This window comes from Phocoena sinus, chromosome 9 (assembly GCF_008692025.1).
Source record: "Phocoena sinus isolate mPhoSin1 chromosome 9, mPhoSin1.pri, whole genome shotgun sequence".
NCBI classification, from domain to species: domain Eukaryota; kingdom Metazoa; phylum Chordata; class Mammalia; order Artiodactyla; family Phocoenidae; genus Phocoena; species Phocoena sinus.
In genome coordinates, this window is record NC_045771.1 from 61,990,095 (window position 1) to 62,016,871 (window position 26,777).

The 26,777-nt window shown below is 38.4% G+C and overlaps 1 protein-coding gene across 4 annotated transcripts in view; it reads left to right on the forward strand.

Annotated features, from left to right (window-relative positions):
* Positions 1-26,777, forward strand: part of UMAD1 (UBAP1-MVB12-associated (UMA) domain containing 1) — a 253,280-nt gene that overhangs the window by 146,834 nt on the left and 79,669 nt on the right. For all 4 annotated transcript variants that reach the window (XR_004351373.1, XM_032642596.1, XM_032642595.1 and 1 more), the window contains one exon: positions 24,507-24,580. Coding sequence is in view for 3 of the 4 variants with exons in the window: in XM_032642596.1 (XP_032498487.1) it covers positions 24,507-24,580 (74 nt within the window). In the remaining variant the exon portion in view is untranslated. The remainder of the gene's footprint in view (positions 1-24,506; positions 24,581-26,777) is intronic.

Sequence of the window (26,777 nt, forward strand, 5' to 3'; positions counted from 1 at the left end):
CTGTTTCTTCCTGGTTCGGTCTCAGAAGGTTGTACTTTTCTAAGCATTTGTCCATTTCTTCCAGGTTGTCCATCTTATTGGCACAGAGCTGCTTGTAGTAATCTCTCATGATTGTTTGTATTTCTGCAGGGTCAGTTTTTCCTTCTTCATTTTCATTTCTAATTCTATTGATTTGAGTCTTCTCCCTTTTTTTCTTGATGAGTCTGGCTAATGGTTTATCAATTTTGTTTATCTTCTCAAAGAACCAGCTTTTAGTTTTATTGATCTTTGCTATCATTTCTTTCATTTTTTCTTCATTTATTTCTGATCTGATCTTTATGATTTCTTTTCTTCTTCTAACTCTGGGGGTTTTTTTGTTCTTCTTTCCCTAATTGCTTTAGGTGTAAGGTTAGGTTGTTTATTTGAGATGTTTCTTCTTTCTTGAGGTAGGATTGTATTGCTGTAAACTTGCCTCTTAGAACTGCTTTTGCTGCATCCCATAGGTTTTGGGTCGTCATGTTTTCACTGTCATTTGTTTCTAAGTATTTTGTGATTGCCTTTTGATTTCCTCAGTGATCTCTTGGTTATCTACTAGTGTATTGTTTAGACTCCATGTGTTTGTATTTTTTACAGATTTTTTTCCTGTAATTGATATCTACTCTCATAGCATTGTGGTCAGAAAAGATACTTGATAGGATTTCCATTTTCTTAAATTTACCAAGGATTATGACCCAAGATATGATCTGTCCTGGAGAATGTTCCATGAGCACTTGAGAAGAAAGTGTATTCTGTTGTTTTGGGATGGAATGTCCTATAAAAATCAATTAAGTCCATCTTGTTTAATGTGTCTTTAAAGCTTCTGTTTCCTTATTTATTTTCATTTTGGATGATCTGTCCATTGGTGAAAGTGGGGTGTTAAAGTCCCCTACTATGAATGTGTTACTGTCGATTTCCCCTTTTATGGCTGTTAGCATTTGCCTTATATATTGAGGTGCTCCTATGTTGGGTGCATAAGTATTTACAATTGTTATATCTTCTTGTTGGATTGATCCCTTGATCATTATGTAGTGTCCTTCTTTTTGTCTTGTAGTAGTCTTTATTTTAAAGTCTATTTTGTCTGATATGAGAATTGCTACTCCAGCCTCCTTTTCATTTCCATTTGCGTGGACTATCTTTTTCCATCCTCTCACTTTCAGTCTGTATGTGTCCCTAGGTCTGAAGTGTTTGTCTTGTAGACAGCGTATATACGGATCTTGCTTTTGTATCCATTCAGCCAGTCTGTGTCTTTTGGTTGGAGCATTTAATCCATTTACATTTAAGGTTGTTATTGATATGTATGTTCCTATTCCCATTTTCTTAATTGTTTTTGGTTTGTTATTATAGGTCTTTTCCTTCTCTTCTGTTTCCTGCCTAGAGAAGTTCCTTTCACATTTGTTGTAAAGCTGGTTTTGTGGTGCTGAATTCTCTTAGCTTTCGCTTAGCTTTTGAGTGTCCGTCGAATCTGAATGAGATTCTTGCTGGGTAGAGTAATCTTGGGTGTAGATTTTTCCCCTTCATTCCTTTAAATATGTCCTGCTACTTCCTTCTGGCTTGCAGAGATTCTGCTGAAAGATCAGCTGTTAACCTTATGGGGATTCCCTTGTATGTTATTTGTTACTTTTTCCCTTGCTGCTTTTAATATTTTTTCTTTGTATTTAATTTTTGATAGTTTGATTAATATGTGTCTTGGCATGCTTCTCCTTGGATTTATCCTGTATGGGACTCTCTGTGCTTCCTGAACTTGATTCACTCTTTCCTTTCCCATATTAGGGAAGTTTTCAACTATAATCTCTTCAAATATTTTCTCAGTCCCTTTCTTTTTCTCCTCTTCTGGGACTCCTATAATTCAAATGTTGATGCCTTTAATGTTGTCCTATATGTCCCTGCGACTGTCCTCAATTCTTTTCATTCTTTTTTCTTTATTCTCTGTGGTAGTTATTTCCACTATTTTTTCTGCCAGGGGACTTATCTGTTCTTCTGCCTCAGTTATTCTGCTATTGATTCCTTCTAGAGAATGTTTAATATCATTTATTGTGTTGTTCATCACTGTTTGTTTGCTCTTTAGGTCTTCTAGGTCCTTGTTAATCGTTTCTTGTATTTTCTGCATTCTATTTCCAAGATTTTTGATCATCTTTACTATAATTACTCTGAATTCTTTTTCAGGTAGACTTCCTGTTTTCTCTTCATTTGTTTGGTCTGGTGGGTTTTTACCTTGCTCCTTCATCTGCTGTGTATTTCTCTGTCTTCTGTGTCTCATTTTGCTTAACTTACTGTGTTTGGGGTCTCCTTTTCACACAGTGCAGGTTCATAATTTCCGTTGTTTTTGGTGTCTGCCCCCAGTGGGTAAGGTTTGTTCAGTGGGTTGTGTAGGCTTCCTGGTGGAGGGGACTGGTGCCTGTGTTCTGGTGGATGAGGCTGGATCTTGTCTTTCTGGTGGGCAGGACCACGTCCGGTGGTGTGTTTTTGGGTGTCTGTTTAATTATTATGATTTTAGGCAGTCTCTCTGCTAATGGGTGCGGTTGTGTTCCTGTCTTGGTAGTTGTTTTTCATAGGATGTCCAGCACTGTAGCTTGCTGGTCGTTGAGTGGAGCTGGGTCTTAGCGTTGAGATGGAGATCTCTGGGAGAGCTTTCACCATTTTATATTACATGGGGTCCACAGGTCTTTGGTGGACCAATGTCCTGATATCGGCTGTCCCACCTCTGAGGCTCAGGTCTGACACCCAGGAAGGAAAGACGGAAGGAAGGAAATAAAATAAAGTAAAATAAATAAAGTTATTAAAATAAAAATTTAAAAATATTAAAAGTAAAAAAGTAAGGTAATAATAAAAAGGAAAGAAAGAGAGAACAGAGCAACCAAAGCAAAAAACAAATCCACCAATGATAATAAGCTTAAAAGCTATACTAAAAACAAAAACAAAAAAAAAACCGGACAGACAGAACCCTAGGACAAATGGTAAAAACAAAGCTATACAGACAAAATCACACAAAGATGCATATGGATTCACACTCACCGAAAAAGGAAAAAATAGATATTTAAAAAAAGGAAGAGAGCAACCAAATCAATAAACAAATCTACCAATGATAATAAGCTCTAAATCTTAAACAAAGTTAAACATAAAAGCAGAAACAAATTAGATGCAGAAGGCAAACCCCAAGTCTACAGTTGCTCCAAAAGTCTACTGCCTCAATTTTGGGATGATTCATTGTCTATTCAGGTATTCCACAAATGCAGGGTACATCATGTTGATTGTGGGGTCTTAATCCACTGCTCCTGAAGCTGCTGGGAGAAATTTCCCTTTCTCTTCTTTGTTCGCACTGTTTCTGGGGTTCAGCTTTGGATTTGGACCCGCCTCTGCGTGTAGGTCACCCGGGGCTGTCTGTTCCCCACCCAGACAGGATGGAGTTGAAGTAGCAGCTGATCAGGGGGCTCTGGCTCACTCAGGCTGGGGGGAGGTGTGGGTATGGAACATGGGGCGAGCCTGCGGGATCAGAGGCCAGCATGAGGTTGCAACAGCCTGAGGCCCACCGTGTGTCGTCCCTGGATCATGGGACACTGGCAGTGGTGAGCTGCACAGGCTCCCAGGAGGGTAGATGTGGAGAGTGACCTGTGCTTGCACACAGGCTTCCTGGTGGCTGCAGCAGGAGCCTTAGCATTCATGCCTGTCTCTGGTGTCCATGCTGATAGCCACGGCTCACGCTCGTCTCTGGAGCTCGTTTAGGTGGTGCTCTGAATCCCCTCTCCTCACGCACCCCGAAACAATGGTCTGTTGCCTGTTAGGCAGTTTTGGACTTTTTCCCGGACTCCCTCCTGGCTAGCTGTGGCACACTAGCCCCCTTCAGGCTGTGTTCACGCAGCCAACCCCAGTCCTCTCCTTGGGGTCTGACCTCTGAAATCTGAGCCTTAGCTCCCAGCCCCCACCCACCCCGGTGGGTGAGCAGACAAGCCTCTCGGGCTGGTGAGTGCTGGTCAGCACTGATCCTCCGTGTGGGAATCTCTCCGCTTTGCCCTCTGTACCCCTGTGGCTGAGCTCTCCTCCATGGCTCCGAAGCTTCCACCACACCCTCCCCCCATCTCCACCAGTGAAGGGGGCTTCCTAGTGTGTGGAAACCTTTCCTCCTTCACAGCTCCCTCCCAGAGGTGCAGGTCCCATCCCTATTCTTTTGTCTCTGTTGTTCCTTTTTTCTTTTGCCCTACCCAGGTACATGGGGAGTTTCTTGCCTTTTGGGAGGTCTGAAGTCTTCTGCCAGCATTCAGTAGGTGTTCTGTAGCCGTTGTTCCACATGTAGATGTATTTCTGATGTATTTGTGGGGAGGAAGGTGATCTCCGCATCTTACTGTTCCGCCATATTGAAACTCCCCCCACACCATACATTTTTTGCTTAACCATGTACTTTAGGAAAGTTTCCAGTTGGTTCATAGCTTCTTAGTTATTTTTCTTTTGACGGTCTTACTATATTCCATTATATGGCCATGCTGTACTTTATGTTCTGGTCCCCTACCTGTTGACATTTAGATTATTTCCAGACTTCTACTTTCGTAAACAATACTACAGTTAATATCATTAAACATGTGTCATTTCCCTCTTGAACAAATATATGTGAATATATGAAATTGCCAGTATTTATTTCTTAATCTAGAAAAAATTTTGTGTGGTTCAACCTAAAATCTGCATAATACATTTTCAAATGGTTAATTATTTGAGACCAAGTGTTTAGTGTCTTTTTGATTTTCTGATCCACTACCAGAGAACATGATTATTTGGATGCTTAAAAAAAGGAGTGGAGGGGCTTCCCTGGTGGCGCAGTGGTTGAGAGTCCGCCTGCCAATGCAGGGGACATGGGTTGGGGACACGGGTTCGTGTCCCGGTCCGGGAAGATCCCACATGCCGCGGAGTGGCTGGGCCCGTGAGCCATGGCCGCTGGGCCTGCGCGTCCGGAGCCTGTGCTCCGCAACAGGAGAGGCCACAAAAGTGAGAGCCCCGTGTAATGCAAAAAAAAAAAGAAAAAGGAGTGGAGAACCTTCGTTTAAATGTTGTTCAATATAGCTAAGGGGAAAATTTCTCAAAGTCCTTCACAGTAACTTCATTAAGTAACATGTCTAACTGTAACCCTGGTCCAGCTCTGTCAGGCTTTCTTGCCTCTGAATGAAAGCCTTTGCTCTCTCCTTATTAACAGGCCTAAGAATGGATTTCTGAGACCCTTTATATTTCCCAAGGTGGTCTTGAAAAAAATATCTTTTCATCTGCTCTCAGTGTTATCCTCCATTGGTCTTCGCAGTTATTGCAGGCTTAATTATATAAGTCATTTGTTCTTATGTAATACATCATGTTCTCTGAAAAAAGCTGACTTTTGGTACATGTGGCAAATAGATGAAGTATGTTCTTCTACACAGTGAGCCAACCAGTTGGAGTCTTGGATTCTCTAACACCAATTGTGTGTCTTTGTGTATGAGAGGGAGTTAGTAAATTTAACGATTGGTTACTATAGGTGAAGGTGAATAATCAAGGATGTTCATTGTACTATTCTTTCACATTTTCTATAGATTTAATATTTTTCACAATAAAAAGTTGAGAGAGGGCTTCCCTGGTGGCACAGTGGTTGAGAGTCCGCCTGCCGATGCAGGGGACACGGGTTCGTGCCCCGGTCCGGGAAGATCCCACATGCCGCAGAGCGGCTGGGCCCGTGAGCCTTGGCTGCTGAGCCTGCGTGTCCGGAGCCTGTGCTCTGCAACGGGAGAGGCCACAACAATGAGAGGCCCGAGTACTGAAAAAAAAAAAAAAAAAAGTTGAGAGAAAGCATATTCTTTGCTAAGATTGTTTACTGTGAATTAGGAGCTGCTGCTTCATTACCTATCATGTTCTGTTATTGTTTTGCTATTTCTAGATCTGCAGACATCTTAGAAACTCTTCCCCAGACTTAAAAAAAATAAGTGATGATAGAAATTTATAGTTTTTGAGGGGGTTTCCTCTGTGCCACATGTTGGGCTCAGCATTTTATGTGGATGATCTCATTTAAGCCTCTTATCAACCTGTTACTGTGTTTTTCATTTTTCTTATCAGACCACTCAGGCACAGTGAGGTTTAATAACTTGCTTCAAGTCACACAGGTGTAATGTAGAAATGCCACTTGCCACCGGACTGGCTATCATTATACTTGACCTGGTCTTTATTTTGACCCGAAGTATTTTGAAGTAAGAGATAGGTTATCCTCTGGCTAAAACTCTTAACAACAGTTGACTGATCCAGATAATATCATAATCTGAAGGCCTCATGAAAGACTACAAATGGATAAACATGGAGAGTGCAATTGACACGTTTTTTGACATATTAATTAGCAAAGCTCTATGAAAAAGAATAGCTTTGTATATATATAGTAGTCAGAACCTTCCTGCTCCCTTTCTGAGTTTGCTTCTTTTGTATATGCTTACCAGCCTGCTAAGAGGCATTATTGCCCTTTATCTATATATTTTCTGTGCTTTTCCCTCCATTGACTCTTTCCATCAGAGCTTAAACAGGTTCAGGCTTTTCCTGTCTTAGAACCATTCCCCTTTACTCCACATACACTCTAGCCACCACCATATCTTCAAACCAAGCTTTCCTAAGAAATGACTCTTTGATAAGATACTATAGGGGGCTTTCCCTGTCTCTTATTAGCTCCTCTAATCCTTCCCAACCCCCCAACTTACACCTACCAGTTTTCCTTCTAGCAGTTTTTCTTTTCTATTCTTTTGTTCACAAAACTGAGACTATATTTTATGTAGTTTTGTAGCCTGATTTTTTTCTACTTTAATGGACTTTTTTTTCATGTCATTAATTTTGAAGAGCTTCTTATTGATGAATAACTTACATACAGAAACATATACAAATGACGAGTTCATTGACTTTTCATAAAATGTCATTAGCATCCATATCAAGAAATAGAAATGACAGAATCCTAGAATCTCCCCCAACCAACCCCTTTCAGTCACTTCACCCAACTCCCCAAATTATCCTGACTTCTAACCACATAGATTGTTTTGTGTGTATGAAATGTATGTAAATGAATCATATAGTGTGTAAGTTCTTGATACATATTGCCAAATAGCTTTCAAGAAATGTTTTACTGGTTTCCTTTCCTACTAGCACAGTATTTGACACATAGGTATTCAATAAAATTTTGTCGACATGAACTGAATGTACTAAATTCTTTTATATCCTAGGGTCTGTTTCTGAGGGTTTTTTGTCATTGATCTATCTTCTTTACAGTTCATTATTGTTTTTTTTGTTTTTTGGGGTTTTTTGTGGTACGTGGGCCTCTCACTGCTGTGGCCTCTCCCGTTGCGGAGCACAGGCTCCGGAGGCGCAGGCTCAGCGGCCAAGGCTCACGGACCCAGCCGCTCCGCAGCATGTGGGATCCTCCCAGACCGGGGCACGAACCCGTGTCCCCTGCATTGGCAGGCGGACTCTCAACCACTGTGCACCAGGGAAGCCCTCATTATTGTTTTAATTAATTGAGATTTTAAAAAATTTAAGTGTGTAGGGCACAAATTTCCCCATATCCTTATTTTTTTTCAAAAAATTATCTTGCTTGATTGTTCTTCTTAAATTTTTACTAGTAAAATTTTAAAATACATTGCCGAATTCAGTAGGGATTTTATTGGAATTACCTCACTGATATTTCTATACACTTATCTGGGAAGAATTGACACATTTATGTTTATATAATACTACCTAGGAATGATTCTCCATTTATTCAAGTATTTTTATTAAATGTCACTCAGTAAAGTTTATAGGTTTATTCACACAGGACCTCTTTCTTTAAAAAAGAGAAAAGTTACTTTCAAATATTTTACAGTTTGTGGCCTTTTGGAATTGGGTAATTTCCTTCCATTATATTTTATAACTAGTTATTTGAAAGCTGTTGAGTTTATATATTCATTTTGTATTCTTCTTCCTTACTGAGCTGTTATTAATGCTAACAGTTTTTGTTTGGGTTTTGGACCATAAGTGCTTTGGGAATTGGGGCCATTTAATTTCTGAATTCAGAAAGGGAGAAATTTATACCTGGAATAAAGGAATAGAAAAACAGTAACCTGGAAAACTATTTTTAAAATAGAATTGTAGAATTCTGATCATTTGCAAAACTCCATTTTTTTCATGCATCTTTGTCAAATTCAAACCATTTTCTCTAGCTTATTTTTTTGAATGAAGAAGGAAATTACAGAGTTAAACATAAAACTAATGGAGAAAATTTTAAATGTGAAAATAATCTCTCATTACATTAGGCAAATTACTCATACGATGAAAACCACATTTACCGTTTTTGTTACTCTAAGTTTATTTCCATTCTCTCATTTTTAAAGTTTCCCTTTTCTTATCTGTTCTCTCTTCTGCTTCTGTTTTTTTTATAGGAATACAGTAGTTTGAGAAGAAGTTTTTTTAATACTAATGGAAAATAAACTTCAGGGTAAATGAGAAAAAAGGAAAAATTTCAGGGTTTTTTTTCAGATTTTTTTACTCCCTGTATTCTCATGTACCTTTCTGTTCTGGATAATTCTCATGATTCTCTATCTCCATATACCATTTATCTATCTGAAACCTTTACACATGTGTACATGTGAGACACACTTGTTTGTGACACAGATTGTCTTATATATATATCACTTTCTTCTCAGAGGTAAGACAGTATGTCTAGGTCATGTATATACAAGCTCTTGCGCATATAATAAAAATAAAAATTTCTCAGTTAAATAGTTCACTTTTAATTTTTTAAACTTTTAAAGTTATTTTTTTCCTTTTTTATTCGTTTTAAACTGTAGAGTTTTTGTTTAATCTTAAGAATAGTTTTAAGTACCTAGAAACTTGAGTCTCAAATGTAATCAGAAAATAATACATTAATCCTAGTTAATCCACATTATTGACTTTCTGTGTCTACATCAGCAACAATAGCAGAATGTCTGGTGTATAATCTCTTGCATGGACACACACTCAGTGGCCAAACCTGATCTAGAAATGAACTGTCCTCCTTTTAGATGGTAGTTTTGCTATCTTAGAGTCTCATTTAATCCTTGTAAGAAACAAGCTCGTTGTACTATCTTGTCTTATTTGTAAAATGAAACTAGGTCGTGTCACTTATAGATTGTTGTAACCTGCTCTAAGTGGTCTGTAAGCCAAGGCTGGTGTTATAAAATACACATTTCCTTTGTCAAAATAAAAAGAATTCACTCTCTCTGTATGACAGTAGAATTGCAGTATGAGAATGTAAGAATCCCTATTGTTTGTAGAATAGAAATTACCTTTTTAAAAAGGTGGATTCTGTGGGGGGTGTTTCTGTGGGTGTTTGTTAAGCTTTGGGGCTGGAAGGTGAGCATGAGAGTGGACTGTAAAGACATCATGTTCTATGTCTCACTTATAAAATGGGTTTGAAAGTAGGGATGGAGGATAGTAGCCAAGATAAGCTCAAAGGTTGCTTCTGTGTCTTAACTACCAAATTTTAGTTTGAAAGATGAACTCTTGTAAATTGTTGAAGTAAAGTGATATGCTTTCATTAGAGAGGTGTAAAACTGGTTCTAAGTCCTTAAGAGAAAATAGAAATAAAACATCAGAGCCAGAAACAATTGCATCAATTGCCTACTTAAAAAACCAAAAACAAAACTGCTTCAATCGGGACCCTGTGGTATCCACTTTATTTTGCACAATGTTATAAAGCGGTCAGTACTTCTCCTTAAGCGAAATGAAACCAGAAATAGACATTGCACTCTGTCTACTCTCATTTAGTATATTCACAGAAAGGAGGCTAAGTAAAGAAGAAATTTAAGATGATGAATGGATCGTGTTTGCCTATGAGAGTATGCCATTCTGAAGGTGGATATTGTTCAAGGAGAGAATTCAGGATTAACTGTTTCCTTTTACAATTCTGTGAGAAGGGATGTGGGTCTTGAACCCAGACAGAGTTTAGTTTGAATACTGGCTCTACCACTTAGGCATTTTATGATGCTAGGAACTTTAAAATCTCTTTTTCATTATTTTCTTCACCTGTTAAATAAGCAAAATTATTTCTTCTTCATAAAGTTGTTGCGAAGATTTTGTCTCTCCATTCAAGCTGTCACAATTTCCTTGAAGAGTAGAAAAATCATATTTGCTTAAAATCTTTTAAGGAAAAGTGCTATATAAGAAAATAAACACAACTAGCCTGGGTGCACATTATTGTATTATCTGAATGTATTTTTAAATTTGTTTCTGCCCCTCCTTCTTAGAAAGATTCCTTAATTATCTGAATTGTGTTAGAGTTTTTGTTACACGTGAAACATCCCTGGGTAACTACACTTACTACGTTCACTCACTTATGAGTGAAAATGGTAAAAAGGTGAGAAGGGTAAAGGATTAGTTCTGTTTTAGTTGATGGGTTAAAGGAGCCATTGAAATCTCTTCCACTGTCTCTGTCTTTATCCTTATATCATGTCTATGTATTCTAACCTTCCTAACTATAATCCTCTCATTTATTTTCCGTTTATTTTGAAATAATTTCAAACTTGTAGAAAATTTGCAAAAATGGTACAAAGAGCTTATTGTTTTACCACTTGAACATAAATTAACAATATGGTATGTCATTACTTCCAAATACTTGAGTGTGTATTTCCCCAAAGCAGGGATACCTCCTGCATCAGTTATCAACATCAGGAAATTAACCATCAAAGCTGTAGATGCTCATTTATCATTTATTCATGGATAGTCTAATGGATTATAATCTGTTATTATCATTATCTATTATGCTGCTTAAAATGGACCAGTTTGGGCCAGCAGAAGCCCCTCCATATCGTCGCCCTCCTTCTTCGAGCACTTCATGGCACAGTGAGATGACCCAGGCCCATCTTCAGTAGCCTGCACCAGGCCACTGCTGCCTCAGCCTCCCCGCTCTCCTCACTAGCTCTTCGTCTTCCTGCCCCTTCTTACCTTGCTGGGACTCAATTAATTAGGAAGAGAAAGAAAAGGAAGAAAGACCCAGATAGCTAGCTAGCTAGCTAGACTGACCGAAAAAAAAATGTTCTGCCCATAGAAATTGGGAAATAAAAAGACAAGCTTAGGGCTTCCCTGGTGGCGCAGTGGTTGAGAGTCCGCCTGCCGATGCATGGGACGCAGGTTCGTGCCCCGGTCCGGGAAGATCCCACATGCCGCGGAGCGGCTGGGCCCGTGAGCCATGGTCGCTGAGCCTGCGCGTCCAGAGCCTGTGCTCCACAACGGGAGAGGCCACAACAGTGAGAGGCCCGCATACCGTAAAAAAAAAGACAAGCTTAATCTTGTAGGGAAACAGTTCGGATAACCAGGAATGACAGCTAAGCCGCAAATAATTTATTTATTTTGATTTTGGAACGTGTCTTTGTTTAGGCTACTGTAACAAAATATCAGAGACTAGGTAGCTTATAAATAACAAATTTATTTTTCACGGTTCTGGAGGCTGGGAAGTCCAAGATCACATCGCCAGCATTGTTGCTTTCTGGTGAGGGTCCTCTTCCTGGTTCAGAGCCGAGGCCTTTTCGCCATGTCCTTACATGGTGAAAAGAGCTAGGGATCTCTGTGGGGTCTCTTTCATTCCTGAAGGTTCCACCCTTGTGACTTAAGCACCTCCCAAAGGCCTCACCTCCTAATACCATCATCTTTGGGGTTTTGGATGTCAACATTTGAATTTTGAGGGGAAACGTTCAGACCACAGTATCATGTTTTTGTCTTCTACTGATATTTGAATATGGATGGGTCCATTTACGGTTTTGAGAACTCGGGGCCTGAATCTAAGTTCTCCAACTATTTATCCCACTACTATATACTGTCTCCCAGTCTGAGAAACAACTTCTTAAGCACACTATTTGCTGTAATCTTAAAATCAGGCTTAACAAAAAACTATATTCTTTTTATGCTTTTCTTCGCAACTTCTTTTGCAAAGAGATGGGTCGGTAGATGCATGGTCTACAGATCAGCTGGCACCATACAGAGAAGTAAGCATTTAGTATTTTCCCCTTCAAGAAGCCGGGTGGGGAGAGCTACGTTTTGCTTTTTCCTTAGATTGAGATGCTCTGTCTGTTGCTCCTGTGCTCTGGTTTCGGGGGCCTTGCACTCACTAGGGTTGATGTGCTTTTTTATAGGGTGAAGAGAGGGAATATGATAGCTGCAAGAGGGAGGTTTGCTTCATTAAGTCTGGAGGTGGTCAAAGTGGCGAGTGGGAGAAGGGGATAAATTTGATTGAGACATGTTGATTTGAATGAAGCAACTACTCTTAGACAGCTTCACAAAACAGAGCTGCTTGGTTAATAGTGTGTCTTTTCTTTTCTTTTTTTAATATTAAATATAATTTAATCTTAAGGTCTTTCATTTCAGTCAAAAATCCATAAACGTAGATTAGTTTGAACTGTACGACAGAGGAGACAATAAAACTTGTTCTCAAATACATGCCAATACATTTTCTTGAAACAAAACCTCAGCAAACGAGAATTTCCATACTGTGCATGGGAATAACGAAAACCTTTATTAGATATGGTTTCCAATAACAATATGAAAATTGGAATTATCAATTCAGAGAGCAGTGAAGTTTGAAATTTTAAAAAGTAGACTAGATATTAGGTAGGGGGTAAAGGGTAAAGGAAGACGAAAATGTTTAATACTATTCAGTATCTCCCCTCTGTACACAATGTTGCATATATACAACTACTCCATTTTAATTTTACTGATTTTATATAACAGTGAAATCCCCTGAAGCAAGCTAGGGTTTACAGATGGTGTCCAACTTGGGGGGGAAAAAAAGTAGAAACACACTTGATTAACAGTTTTCACCCACACATTTTAGACAGACATTTTTTTTCTTTTTTTGCCAAGATTTTCATAGTAAATTCATAAATATAGGAAATACTTTCACTCCTTCAGCGTTAAAATAGAAAACCAAACAGTGCCAACAGTAGTGGCTTAATTACTGGCATACAAGAAAAACACAACACCAATGGGTTTTCTTTACTGTGCATTTTAAATAATATGTGCATGTTTCATTTTTACAGTTATAAATTTTCTAGTCTGTTATAGACAACAGCACTTAATATTCTTGATCCATTGAGATGTTGCTTTCAATTTGAAATATTGTGTGTATACATGTATATAAAAAATAAACCAATGTATGAGTCATCTCACAGATGTTTAAGATCAATAAAAGCTTATTTTTGAACATGCAGTTAGAAGAGAGGGAAGCAAACCAACCTCTCTACATTGTGTTGTTGCTGTCTTATTTTTGCAGTGGTAACAATAGTGGTTTTTGGAGGGAACCCTGTGCCTTCAACCTATCTAAGACCAGATACCACCATCAACAAGAGGGGAAGAGGAGATGGGAAAAGGGAGATGGGCAGGTGTTAAATGTCATATTTTAAAAGTGTACATTTTATGTTCTTTCTAGGTACAGGATAAAAACAGATCAATGAGGAAAAAATTTATAATTAGGAAAAAACTGGAATCAAATCAAGACATAATAGCCGAATTAAGTTCTTTTAATAGATTGCATATGTCTATTCTATCATAGTTCTTTAAGCCTTAAAAAAATGTTATTGAAGATTGGAATTTTTTTTTACATGTTGCAATTAGGCACATGTCCGGATGAATTCTAACTTCACTGAGCCAGCCCCTAGAAGACTACTGAATTTATTTGAAATCACTGTCATGAAGATATAAGTATATAATAGGGATTTACTAAACAAATTCTAATTTCAAGAATATCGAATTCATGAAACTCAGAAATACTGTAGAATTTTGTGGTAATAAATTAGAAATTTAAGTTTTAAGTACATAAACATAATACAGTTTTCATAACTTAAAAGTGACAAATGGTTTTATTGTTAAACCAGGCTTGAAATTAATGATTTCTTCTTTACAAACTGAAAGAACTGCAGATTTTTTTGAACATGAAAACTATTTTTAGAGGAATTTTTAAAATATCACAAATATGTTAGTACACATTTCTACTGCAGTACTATGTTTTTTAAAGAAGGCATTTTAAAATTTGCCAAATACGCATCAGTAGTAACCTTTAAAATACAGCATTAAATACAATAAGATACATAAAATACTTCATCAGAATTCCTTTGGAACCTTAGCCACCTCTTATATTTCATGCAGTTTTCTCAAACTCACTGTAACTACATAGAACCTGGTAAAATCTCTTCTCTGCAGAAATCCTGTACAAACTTTACAACAGAGCTGTGATTATTGATGTCTCCGTAAGCCTTTTTGTTCAGCCTCTACCTTTCACCGAATTCTAAGTGCTATTAATAAACTTATTTCCTTTTACCAATCATAGTGCATCCTCTTTAGCTTCCTTTATTTATCCCATAGTTTCATCAGAAACTTGTATTTCTGAAGCCGTGTGCCACCCGCCTCATGACAAGGCCACATTTGCTGTAATGTGTCAGTCAAACAGTAGCGATTTCATAAGGGCCTACCATTGTACATACTGGGTGCCAGCTACTGTACTAGGTGCTGAGGATATTGTAGCAAATAAACACATCATTGTCCTGGTGGAGCTGACAGTCTAGTGGAAACAACAACTGTTAAACAAGTAAGTGCAAATAATTAAATGAGAATGTGGGGAGTGCTTTGGAGAATGAGAATAAATGGGAGCATGTGAAGGGGGCATGGGTTCTACTGGGTCGTGAGGTAGTGAGATGTGAAGGTAAGAGTACACATCAGCTGGTTAAGGTCTAGGTGGAGGAATATTGCAGGCAAAGAGTGATCCTTGCTCTTCCCATCATCACTTTTCACCTTGTCCTCAAGTAAATTCTCATACTTTTTAGCCATGCCATCTGCTCGTTCTCACCGGGGAACTCCTTTCTTCCTAATGGGTTTCTGCCCTTACACCTTTCTGATTTTGTGCTGTCAACCTATTTTGGAGCTCCTGACGTCAGTGTCCCCTCGTTGTTAGATTAGGATCTACCAGTGTTGGGCTCTCGAAGTCTGATTTGTCCACTGACTCCTACCCTCTTACTCTTCTTCTTTTCCTTCTCTTAACTTCTCGGGTTTGGTGGGATTCCTGTGGGAAGAAAATTCAAGCCAGCAGTGGGGACCTTAGAATTTATTTGTTGATAATGATCTCATCCACCCAAAGCCTGGATTTCATTGTCAGCCACCTCCCCACCCCATCCTAGTGACATCAAGGCTTAAGGGGCTTGAAAAATATCTCTTCCTAAGAGGAAATTTAGGTGTTTTGCATTAGATGTTTAAAAGATAGGCATATTAGCTCTGAAGTTTTGTATGACCTATAATTGTGCTTCATCTATTTATCTAGTACTTTATATTTTAGATTTCTTGATTCAAGTTATTCAAAATTTTCAATTTTTATGACCAACAGTTGAGATTTTTAAAAAAAAGTATAACATGTTGATATTCAGTATTGTTACCATTGTGTTGTTACCTTGTTACCTGGTAATGTATATACAAATAAGTTTGCAGATACACATCGACAGAAACAGCATTATTGTACTAGTACAGGGTGGCCAAAGTGTGTTCAAACTGTCTCTTGTAGGCAGGCCCTTTATTGAGCCATAACGAATTCTGTAGCAGAAAGAAAGAAAACACACATTTTGCTTCACTTGGTTTTTCTTTTATTCTTTAAATATATATATATGTATTTAAATAACAACATAAATATGGAATAAATACTAATTATAACATCTGTATGTAAATACTTAATTAGAACAGAACTAAAATAAGTTGTAAAATATAGTATTGACCAGCAGTAGACTTACCTTTAACTTCTACCATTTTATTGCTCTAAATAGAGAATAGCACATCTCATTTTTAAAATTTTTATATTTAATTATGGTAAAATACACATACGTTTTACCAGCTTAACCATTTTCAAATGTACAGTTCAGTTTTGTTAAGTACATTCACAATGTTGTAAGTCAGTCTCTAGAACTCTGATATTGCAAAACTCAGACTCTCTACCTACCTATTAAACAACAGCTCTCCACTTCCTCTTCCCTCCAGCCCCTGGCAACCATCATTCTACTTTCTATCTCTATGAATTTGACTATTCTAGGCATTCATGTAAAAGTAATCATACAGTATGTATCTTTTAGTGACTGACATTTTACTTGACACAGTTCCTTCAAGGTTTATCCATGTTAAGCATTATGTCAGAATTTCCTTCCTTGAAAGGCTGTATAATACTCCATTGTATGTATTCATATACCACATTTTGTTTATCCACTCATCTGTTGATGGACACTTGAGTTGCTTCCGCATTTTGACTCTTGTGAAAGATGCCGCTATGAACATGGTGTGCAAATATTTCTTCAAGACCCTGCTTTCAGTTCTTTTGGGAACATATTGGGCCCCAACTTTAGCACAGAGATATGTACGTACTCTCTAAATATTTAAACAACATGAGAGGGAAAGAGAAAAGGAGGGAGGGGACAGTCATTCCCAAAATTAGGCAGATGATAATCTGTCAGCCATGTAAGCTTATCTCAGTCAGCTTATCTCAGTGTTTCTCAAAGAATTGTTTGTGAATCAACTACATTAGAATCTCCTGGAATGCTTACTAAAAATTTAGATTTTTAGGCCCTTCACTAAACTTCACAAGTCTGAATCTTCTGTGAGAATCAGGAATTTGCACCTCAGGTGATTTTTACACATACTGAAATGTGAGGTGTGGTGCCCCACTGGCAAGGAGATGTCTCATAATTTACTTGTTGATGCATATGAAGGCCCTGCTCTCTGCTACTTTCAGCCCCTGCTTTCCCTTAAGGCACATTCATCCCAGGCTAGCCCATGATCCACTTTCTTTTCCATTCTGTCTGTATATTATAGACCAACTAAAAGTTCCATAAATATAACAAAGGATGGCCAGCCCTGAGTTTGCAATCCTCAGCTTTGACCTGGGCCCAGTCAGGGACCTTCATCCTCAGGAGTCTAATTGGTGATTCACTGTTGCTCTTTACTTGCTTATAGTTAGTAGACCAGTGAACAGATCAGGACTTTCTCCCTCAGACCTTGTGGTGTTTAGTTTTACCTGAGTTCTTAAAGGGACCAAATCTCTTGTCTTATATAAGCATTTTAAGTATGACATATTGTGACCCTCAGGACAGTAATGTCACACACTTATACTGTATAACTAAATGAGAAGTGTGACATCTTCAGTAAAGCCAACCAGCCTCTTCTGCATTTTGAAAGCAAACTCTTTGTCTTCATCTAGTCATCACATCGTGCCACCTCATCACATCCACCATGTGTGGCTTTGCTTCTAGTTGTGATTTGCAAGTGATTCATTTTTTTAATATCAACTTTTCTTCAAGTAATATTGGTATTTTTAGAAATATTCTCTTCAAACTTTTGTGTGATACAAGAGCATGTTTATATATTTGACTTCCATTAAAAGTAATGATACTGACTGATACATACTTTATTTTTAATGAAGGGACCTGGAGGGAAGAAAAGCCCTAATATGAAGCTTGTTTTTGTTATAGCTGGCCACTTTTTCCACAGTGTGCTTCATTCAGATTTCTATTCCTTAGTTGATTTGGTACTCCCATAGTTTTCAGTTTTGGGCTAATTTTTACAACCAGTTTTTGTGATTTCCATTTTCTTGGCTGAAATGCCCTCTAGAAGGTAAATGCTGGGAGGGCAGGAATGGTATTGCTATACTTCACATGGTGCCCAGCATGATAATATGGCACATAAATAGGTATTTAACAAATATTTGTTGAATGAATGAAACAACGTGAAGCTGATTGTAATGTTTCATATACTGCTTTTATTGTTTCTGCTAGAAATTTTCTTTGCAGATTTCTGTTACACTACAACTCTTTGATCAATGTAAGAACTCAGTTTCAAGAGATTGACAGCTTACCTACCTAGTATCTCTGATTAGACCAACTGATGCTATAGGTTGAAACACACATTTGCTCTCATGGGGTCACTTATTTTTCTGTGTGGAAAACTGACTGAGCAGAACTCCTGACACCAACAAGTAATTCTACAGGTTTATTCTATTGGTTGGAAAGGAGACTGGACACTCCTGAGTGTGAGTGACTTGATGCCAGTGATCTCCAGCCTAGTTTGCATTATTGGTGATGGATCAATGCCATCATCTTCACCTACAACAGGCAGAACATTTGAGTCTTTGTTTCAGGATACCAGATAAAGTGGTAGAGTGAGCCTTTTTTTTTTTTTTTTCCTATTTACAGATTTATGTTTCAAACCATACACACTGAAAATCCTTTTTGTGTCAATCCTGTTTGTTTGCAGCAGGGCCTATAGAACCTGTCAGTGGACTGCTCAGAGCCGCCCTTTGTGTAGAGCTTTCTTTCAGCATCATTTTGGGATTCAGGGTCAGGAATGATCAGCCCAACGTACTCTTGCAGTATGTAAATTTACTCTGATTTAAGAAAGCTATTAACAGAAAACCTTTGAATGCATATTTGTACAGCGTGATACAATATTGTACAAATGTACAAGTACAAAGTTAATTTGGCCTTTTGAGTTTCTAGTCTTCCAGCCTAAAAGAATGCCTGGGCTTAACTGTTTAACATAGTGTTAAATACTTAATTGATGTTTTTGGATTGCTTAAAATCTTCCAGAAAAATTTTTACTCATAGCTGCAAAGTGACAAGACTCAGAACTAAAGAAATCTGTGGAATCCTGGGACAAGTTAATTAAGAGCAGGCCAGGAGGACTGATCAGTACGTCTGACTTCAGTTGGATTTGCTGGTATTCTTACTTCTGTGAGTCAGTGCCTTTAAGTGTCCAGTGTGACCCTAAGCTTTCAATGCAGTAAGCAAAGTTTTAGCTGTATGATTTTTAATAGCAGTCATAATGTTGAAATCTAACATGATGCCTAAAAGTTGTATATAAATACGTGTTAAAATTAAAATCCACAGATACCTTATAAAATACATTGCCTCTTTCACCGAACCCTTAATTTTAATTTTTCTTCATGTCTTAACAACCATTTATAGTCCTTTTTATAAGCCCTTAGTGAGTGTGTGTGTAGAATTATCTTTCTTATTGTCCCTCTCCCACATACAGTTGAATCAACAGATGTCTACTTGAATATTCACTTCATTATCAGAATGATGCCAGTGTGTTAGTTGTAAGCATCCTTAACGAATTTGGGTGTAATAATTTTGGTATGCTAATTTAATATGTTCTTGGTGCCATTTTAATTTGTTTTTCTTTCATTCCTAGTCAGCTTGAACCTTTTCCTCCATTAGTTTGCTGACTGTACTCCTCCCTCTATGGCTGAGGTGTTCCTATTCTTGGCTTATTTTCTTGTAGGGTCACAGTTGTCTTCAGAATCCTGGCCTGACTGCAGCAGGCTCCTGGGCAGAGCATGTCTTCAGCAATTAGTACTTTGGTTTTCTCTTTATCCCTCCTTTCTTCATTATAGTGGAAAACGGGGAGCAAGTGCACAGTATTAGAAAAAGTGGAAGGGAAAATGCAACTGAACTGGAGGAGACTTAAATGTAAAGCGTGTGAAACTGAGTTGGATAACTTCACTCAAGTTTTGATAAGTAATGGGAAGCTGCATGGTATTATGTGATGATTTGGCATTGTCGACAGACTTGGATTCCAACACCAGGTCTGCCATTCTTAAAAGGATATAACAAAGCCTACCGCACAACACTGCCACGGGCACTAAATGAGATAGCGGGAGAGGGCTTCTTCTTTCACCTCTGCTATGCTGAAGATCATGGCAACCGCTACTCACAAGGGCAGAGCAGCAGTTGACACCAACACCTGACAAAATGTTTATCTTGCCCCGGCTTCTCTCCCTTCTTCTCTGAAATTAGTGTTTAACATGTTTTCTCATTTAATCTGTATAATAGCTTTATTATGTATCATGATTCCCATTTTTCAGATGAGGAAATTGAGGGTCTGAGAAGAAGTAACTTGCACAAGGTCATGGATTTGGTAAAGGAGTTGGGTTTTGTTCTTTCATTTCCAAAGCCATTCTCTTGCCGCAGTGCCAGGCCGCCTTGGATAATGAGTGTGTGACTGAAGAATGAAAAGGAGTTAATGGAGGGGCCATTCCACTGTTCTTTCCACTACTTCACTTGGTGAATGACTAATAAGCAAACACTCCCAGAGGGTATTTGCATTTTAAAAGAGGAGCTCATTAACCCTAATGAATCTGTAATTGGTAGAATTTGTGGGGGAGATATTTCTGAGCACTGGGGCTTTCTCCTATGTCTTCAAGGTGTCTGGCTATCCTTTTCTCCTCTGTAGATTATCAGCTATTCTGGAATCAGAATCTTGTAATAGAATGCAGTCCATTCTGCAAGTCTGCCTCAAATGCAATTAAATGAATTAACAGAGAGTTGTGAAAAGAATCATCTAAAGGAAAATAAGTGTGAGTTAACATTGTATAAAATGAATGTTCAAGAGCTAAATAACACATTTGGCAATGTTGAGGGTCTTCTTAAAATTCTGGTAAAAATAATATATTTCATATTCAGTTTTAACTTCAGAAATGTTCTATCAGCATTTCCCATAGTGTGTCACTCTGCAAGATGTTTAATAGGTATCCAATGAATAAAGTGGCTTTATAGTCAAAAACATTGGGAAATCATTTTTTTACTTTCTTTACTGAAGAGTTTCTCATAGGCTTTAATATGTTACAGTGCATTGGAAATCAGTTGTAAGGGAATGCATTCTGTAGCTTTTTCTCATACTTTTGACCACAGAAATATTTTTTCCATGCAAACTCCTTGAAACTAGTGTTTTGTAGACTGCATTCTCAGATATGAAGTTCTAGATAATTCCTCTCCAATAAAAGAAAGAAAACAGATTTCTGTATTCACAGCTTCTCGTATGTAGGCAGGCTCCAATTCTGTCCATACCAGCCCATTCCCAGTCTTGTTGGACTCTAGGGCGTTCCAATAATAACACCCTTCTTACCCAGATAAGATCTGGCCAATTTAGTAAAAAAAAAAAAAAAACCAAAAAACAGATGGAGACCAAATTCTCATCTTTATTGCCTATAAAGCTAGTGTTGAAGAATGTGGCTTCCATCAAGGAGCAGATGGGTTTCCTAATCTGAACCCCAGAATTAGATTGAACTCCATCCTGTTACAGGATCTTCTGGGCTGGGGCAGGCTTCCCCAAGTGGGAGGAGGCCCCTGTGGAGGGTCAGAGCAGACAGAGCCCAGTTCTCTCTGGTCCTCCCCACGAGAAGGGGGAGGGCAGAACCATGTGCAGCTGAGTCTTTCCAGATCACCAACCCGGGGATTGGAGAGTGGATGGAGGCTGGGGTGAATGTTACTAGAGTTTCCTCCACATTGAAGGCGGCCTAAGGAGTGAAGGTGCTCCCTTACTCACCCACCACCCCTCCCCAAAACAAATCTCCTCCGGGTAATCCAGACAGGCATTCAGGTTCCCCCTCCCATCACTGAGGGTTTCTGCTCTTTTCACTTTCCCTTGTACCTAGTGCTCGCTCTTCATCACTTTTCTCCTCTCCCTCGACCAAATTCACCCAGTAGAATGGGATCATGATGATATGCTAATGATGTCCCTTTCTCATTTCCTTATGTAACATAATTCAGCTTTTTATCCTAGAAAAGGTGGAGTATATATATATATTCTCTAAAACAGGGATCTGGAAACTACAGCCTGACTCAACTTGTTTTTGTAAACAAAATTTTATTGGAACACAGCCACATGCATTGGTTTGTATATTATCTATGGCTGCTCCTGGCTATAATGATAGAGTCGAGAAGTTGTAACAGAGACAATATGGCCCACAAATCCTAAAATGTTTACTATGTAGCCCCACTAATCTAAAATACAGATGAATTTCACTTCAATCCTTTAAATTCTAAAAGAGCTTCATTAGTATGCATATACGGCCTTTCTCATTTACTCACTCTAAATAAAAACTATACATTAAACCAAGAAAATTGCATAGCTGTAGTTTAAGAGGGATTTTGCCTCTTATAAAACTGTTTCCAGCCTTTCAAACTTATGGGAAAGTATCAAGGGGACCGTGTGTGTGCCTTGAAGGACCAGAAGGAAGGACAGAGGCTTGTTCTGATCAGGAGTATTTGGCATTATCAGCGGAAAGGGAAGAGACCAGATAACCCATGGAGCCTGTGGAAGAAAAATGGAGTAGAGAGAAGTGTTAGGGGGGCCCGTGGGGTTGGACCAGGTTTCGGAGCCCTGGGCTCTTCTTCGCACTGATCCCCAGTTTAGGAGCTCGATTCTCCCCACCTCAGCCGCCATCCGTTGGAACCTTCCACCGGACCACACAGTCCCCCCCAGATATGTCAGGAGACTGGGCTCTGCTCCCACTATGGCTGACTTCTACCTGGGAGACTTTAGGTGAGTCCCTGAGTACCTCTGCCATCAGTAAACTGTGGAAGGAGGGAAATGGGGAGGATGTCTTGCTGTGCTGTAGTGAGAATCAATTGTGTTATAAACAAGACATTATGAAACGTAAATACTGTGAACATATTTATTGTTTCTTTTCATTTTTTTATCGAAGTATAGCTGATTTACAATATGCCAATCTCTGCTGTACAGCAAAGTGACTCAGTTATACACATATAGACATTCTTTTTTTGTATTTTTTTCCATTATAGTTTGTCCCAGGAGATTGGATATAGTTCCCTATGCTAGGCAGTAGAATCTTGTTGTTTATCCATTCTACATGTAATAGTTTGTATCTATTTTGTTGTTTTTGTCCTTCCTTTTAAACAGCTGACTTGCAAATGAAATTTTTGAATCTATACAGCACATAAGTTAGAATTAACTGATGTCTGAAAACTAAAGTACCTTATTTCACGTTCATCACATGCATCTTTATTGTTGAAGTATCTAACTTTCATGTGGGTTATAACAAGTTAGAGAAAATAATTGAATTTTTACCATGATCAAATAATTTTTACCATGATCAAATAATTTTTCAGTAGGAGGAAAAAAACTTCAAAAGTTATATTTCACTGTGACCTATTCTTTTCTGTTTGTTGTTTGTGTAGTTTCAGTTTGTGCCTTTGTTTATAGAGAATCATCTCGCAGATGGCATTTTTCCTTGTAATCAGTTATTGTCCTGAGTCATCGCCAGATATGTATCGCCAGATACAACTGTACAGTTGTACAGTTGCTTCCAGGCAGATGTGTTGTGTGATGTCAAGAGCACTGGCTGATAACCTTTCTGGTTATTCAGGCAGTAGGGAGAAATGGAGAAAGTGTGGTACAGATGCACACCTTGGAATTAGAAACTGGCAAAGGAAGCACAAACTTTGTGCTGAATGGTTTCAGCCAAATAGTGTTCGTATGGCTAGGGGATGGCCCAATAATCATTTTAAAAGGTGAAAAAAATCTTTCTTGAGTAAATGACCTTTCATATTGGATGTCACATACTTCCGTATCAACCTCAGGCATGTGAGTTATTAAACACACCTGACGTCAATATACAGAGACTTGCATTACCTTGTCTGCTCATGCTGTTGTGGTCTCAGTGGTCTCATTGCCTTTACCCAAGCAAACTAAACTTGTGCATTGGTTTTGCCATCTGTGAACTGGGGGTTGATTAGCTTATCCCTAACTTTCAGAGACAAGGGGGATTTCTGAAAACAAGATTCTTCCTGATGTGCAAATAAATGGTCAGTTTAAACAATAAGTTTAAAAAATCAAAATTGTTGTTTGACATCCTGGGTCATGAACGTAAGTTGACATAATTTTTCACTTAACAACTATTACCTCTATTATCCTATAGATATAATTTAAAAGTTCCTGGGCTTCCCTGGTGGCGCAGTGGTTGAGAGTCTGCCTGCCGATGCAGGGGACACGGGTTCGTGCCCCGGTCCGGGAAGATCCCACGTGCCGCGGAGCGGCTGGGCCCGTGAGCCATGGTCGCTGAGCCTGCGCGTCCGGAGCCTGTGCTCTGCAGCGGGAGAGGCCACAACAGTGAGAGGCCTGCGTACCGCAAAAAAACAAACAAACAAAAAACAGTTAATGGTTTTTTAAAAGAATCATACTGAAACAAAAGCATTAGGAACTTTTTTTTTTTTTTTTTTTTGCGGGCCTCTCACTGTTGAGTTGTACATCGCCAGATATGGCATTCCAGGAAATAGTGATTGTACAGTTGCATTGCAGGCGGACTCTCAACCACTGTGCCACCAGGGAAGCCCCAAGACTTTTAATGTTTGAAAATAATTTGCTTTATCTTCAAATTATAAGTTTTCCTAGTTTATTTGAAGTATGACTTGATTTACAAAATAAAATTTCACTTGATTTTTCCAGAGTAAAGCTATATGAAGCAGGATACATTTCTGGTTTAGATTGTATACCTATGTATTTACAGATGATTTCTGTGACCTTTATAAAATTACTGTTCTTAAATATTAACTTGTTTACTTTGTAACAAAGGAAGTAGTAATTGCTTCCACAGTGTGAAACATGCAAAAGATATTTCAAATAAATAGTAGACAGTTTGGCCACAGTGGTATGGTAAAGTTTTATTTTTTTCTTTTGCTTCATAGGAGATACACCTCATGAGCAAAGAGTGGCAGCAAGAGGCAAAACTTCAGACATTGAAGGCAGTGAGACTTTGGAGGTACGTGAAACTCAATGAGTCCTTTTGGGGTAAAACCGAATAAGTCAATGTGATTATGTACACCTCTGAGGATAAATAGTAACTTCCACTCTTGCTATGCAAATAGGTGCCTAGGTATCAGGAGAACAGGTGATCTGCTGAAAATCAGAGTATGGCAGGTAGGAGTGACTTCCTAAGTGCTAAGCTTTTCCCAGTGCTGCTAATGGAAACTGTTGGAAATAGAGGAATAGAACACTGAAGTTAAAACATTTGAATTATTTTTACTTGAGAGATTATTTTCTATTACATTTGAATAAATAGGTAATATATGAACCTATAGAGAAAGGTTTGAAAATAACTTATTCAGAACTGTCCTACATTAGCATTTCCACCATCGAAGTACACTCCTTGACATTGTTTGGTAAAAAGACTAAGGCCTTTGTTCTTTTCCACCTGAGAAAATTATTTGCTCTTTGTGGGTACGTGAAAGTGTAGTTCACATACTTTCATATTTTGTGTAGAAACATTCTAACCTTATTTAATCACTGAAATAGTCATTTTTAAGACTTTGGGGGAATGTTAACTATTAGAGTGGAAGAGATATCCTTGGATTTTGAAATCTTCTATGTGGTGACACACCTCTACTTATATTCTACATGTAGAACGTGAGGGTATTGCATACCACTGGAGTGACATCAGGGAACCTGACCTGTTTGATTCATCACCGTATCCGCAAAGCCTAGCACAGAACAGGAAGTCAAAAATATTTGTTGAATGAATGAATACAATCATGAGTTATAAATAGAGAGTAATATTCATCTTAAGAAGAGAGATTTTTTTTTTTCGGTATGCGGGCCTCTCACTGCTGTGGCCTCTCCTGTTGTGGAGCACAGGCTCCGAACGCGCAGGCTCAGCGGCCATGGCTCACGGGCCCAGCTGCTCCGTGGCATGTGGAATCTTCCCGGACCGGGGCACAAACCCATATCCCCTGCATCGGCAGGTGGACTCTCAACCGCTGCGCCACCAGGGAAGCCCAGAAGAGAGATTTTTTTTGTATTTATATTTTCCACAGTGAGTAAATATTTTATAATCAAGAGAAAAACATTTAAAGAAGTTACATGGGAAGTAAATTGATGTAGAAGAAGAAAAGACCCATCTTTCCCATAAAACTGTGCATTTTTTTTTTATTAATGCATGCAACAAATATTTATTAAGCACTGACTGTATTCAATGCACTGTGCAAGGGGCTGAGTATATAGTACTGAGAAAAAAGATACAAGGACAAAGAAAAATTTCCTGTCTATATGTTGAAGCATCTTGATCTCTTTTATGTATTCAAATATTTATTGAGTACTGAACATAAGTAGCATCTTTGATAGGAAATAAAGGTTGATATATTTGAGCTTTAGGAAAGAACCACCAAGATGGTTTAGAAATCATCCGCGATTACTTGAATTTAACTGCTCAGTTATGTAGGTGATTCAGTGGAAATGTCTGCGGAACTCAATTATTTTTCGAAGTTGATTTATTGATAGGAAGAATTCCAAGATTAATTTTGAAGGAAAGAAACTTTTGAGAATAGATCCTCAGAGATTTGAAACTAGCTCATTATTGTGCTACTTCCTAGTCTCTCCACTATACAATCAATTCTTAACCATTAAGACTGGATTTTTATACTCATGGTATAACAGATAAAAGTGCCTTCTCTCTGAATAGTTGCTGGGGATTGGGAAGACACCGTTTGCTCTCAAAGAGCTTACTGATGTAGCAGAAATGAAATAGGGAGACTCCAAATGAGATGACAGGGTTAAGTCAGTACAAGAGGGTAATACTAAAATACTTTTAGAGGCTAGTGTGATTCACCACAGAAAAGCCAACTAATCACTTATCCCCACCTTAAGTGTCCAAAATGGAATTTATTATTCCTTGCTTTAAAAATCTAAAACCACAAACATTGCTTCATGTTTCATGGGTCAAGATGAGTCTTATATAGTCTCATGGTTTTAAAATCTTTGAAGAGTCTGATGACTCCCAAAGTATATCTCCACATAGACCTCACCCCAGAGCTGTAGACTGTATCCAGCTGTCTACCTGCCATTTCACTTACAAGTTTCTAAACAGTTCAGCCTTTACTTGAGCAAAGAAGAACTATTGATTTCTGACCCCACCACCCTGAAGTTTCTCTCTGCTCAAGTTTTCACCATCACTGTTTAATAAC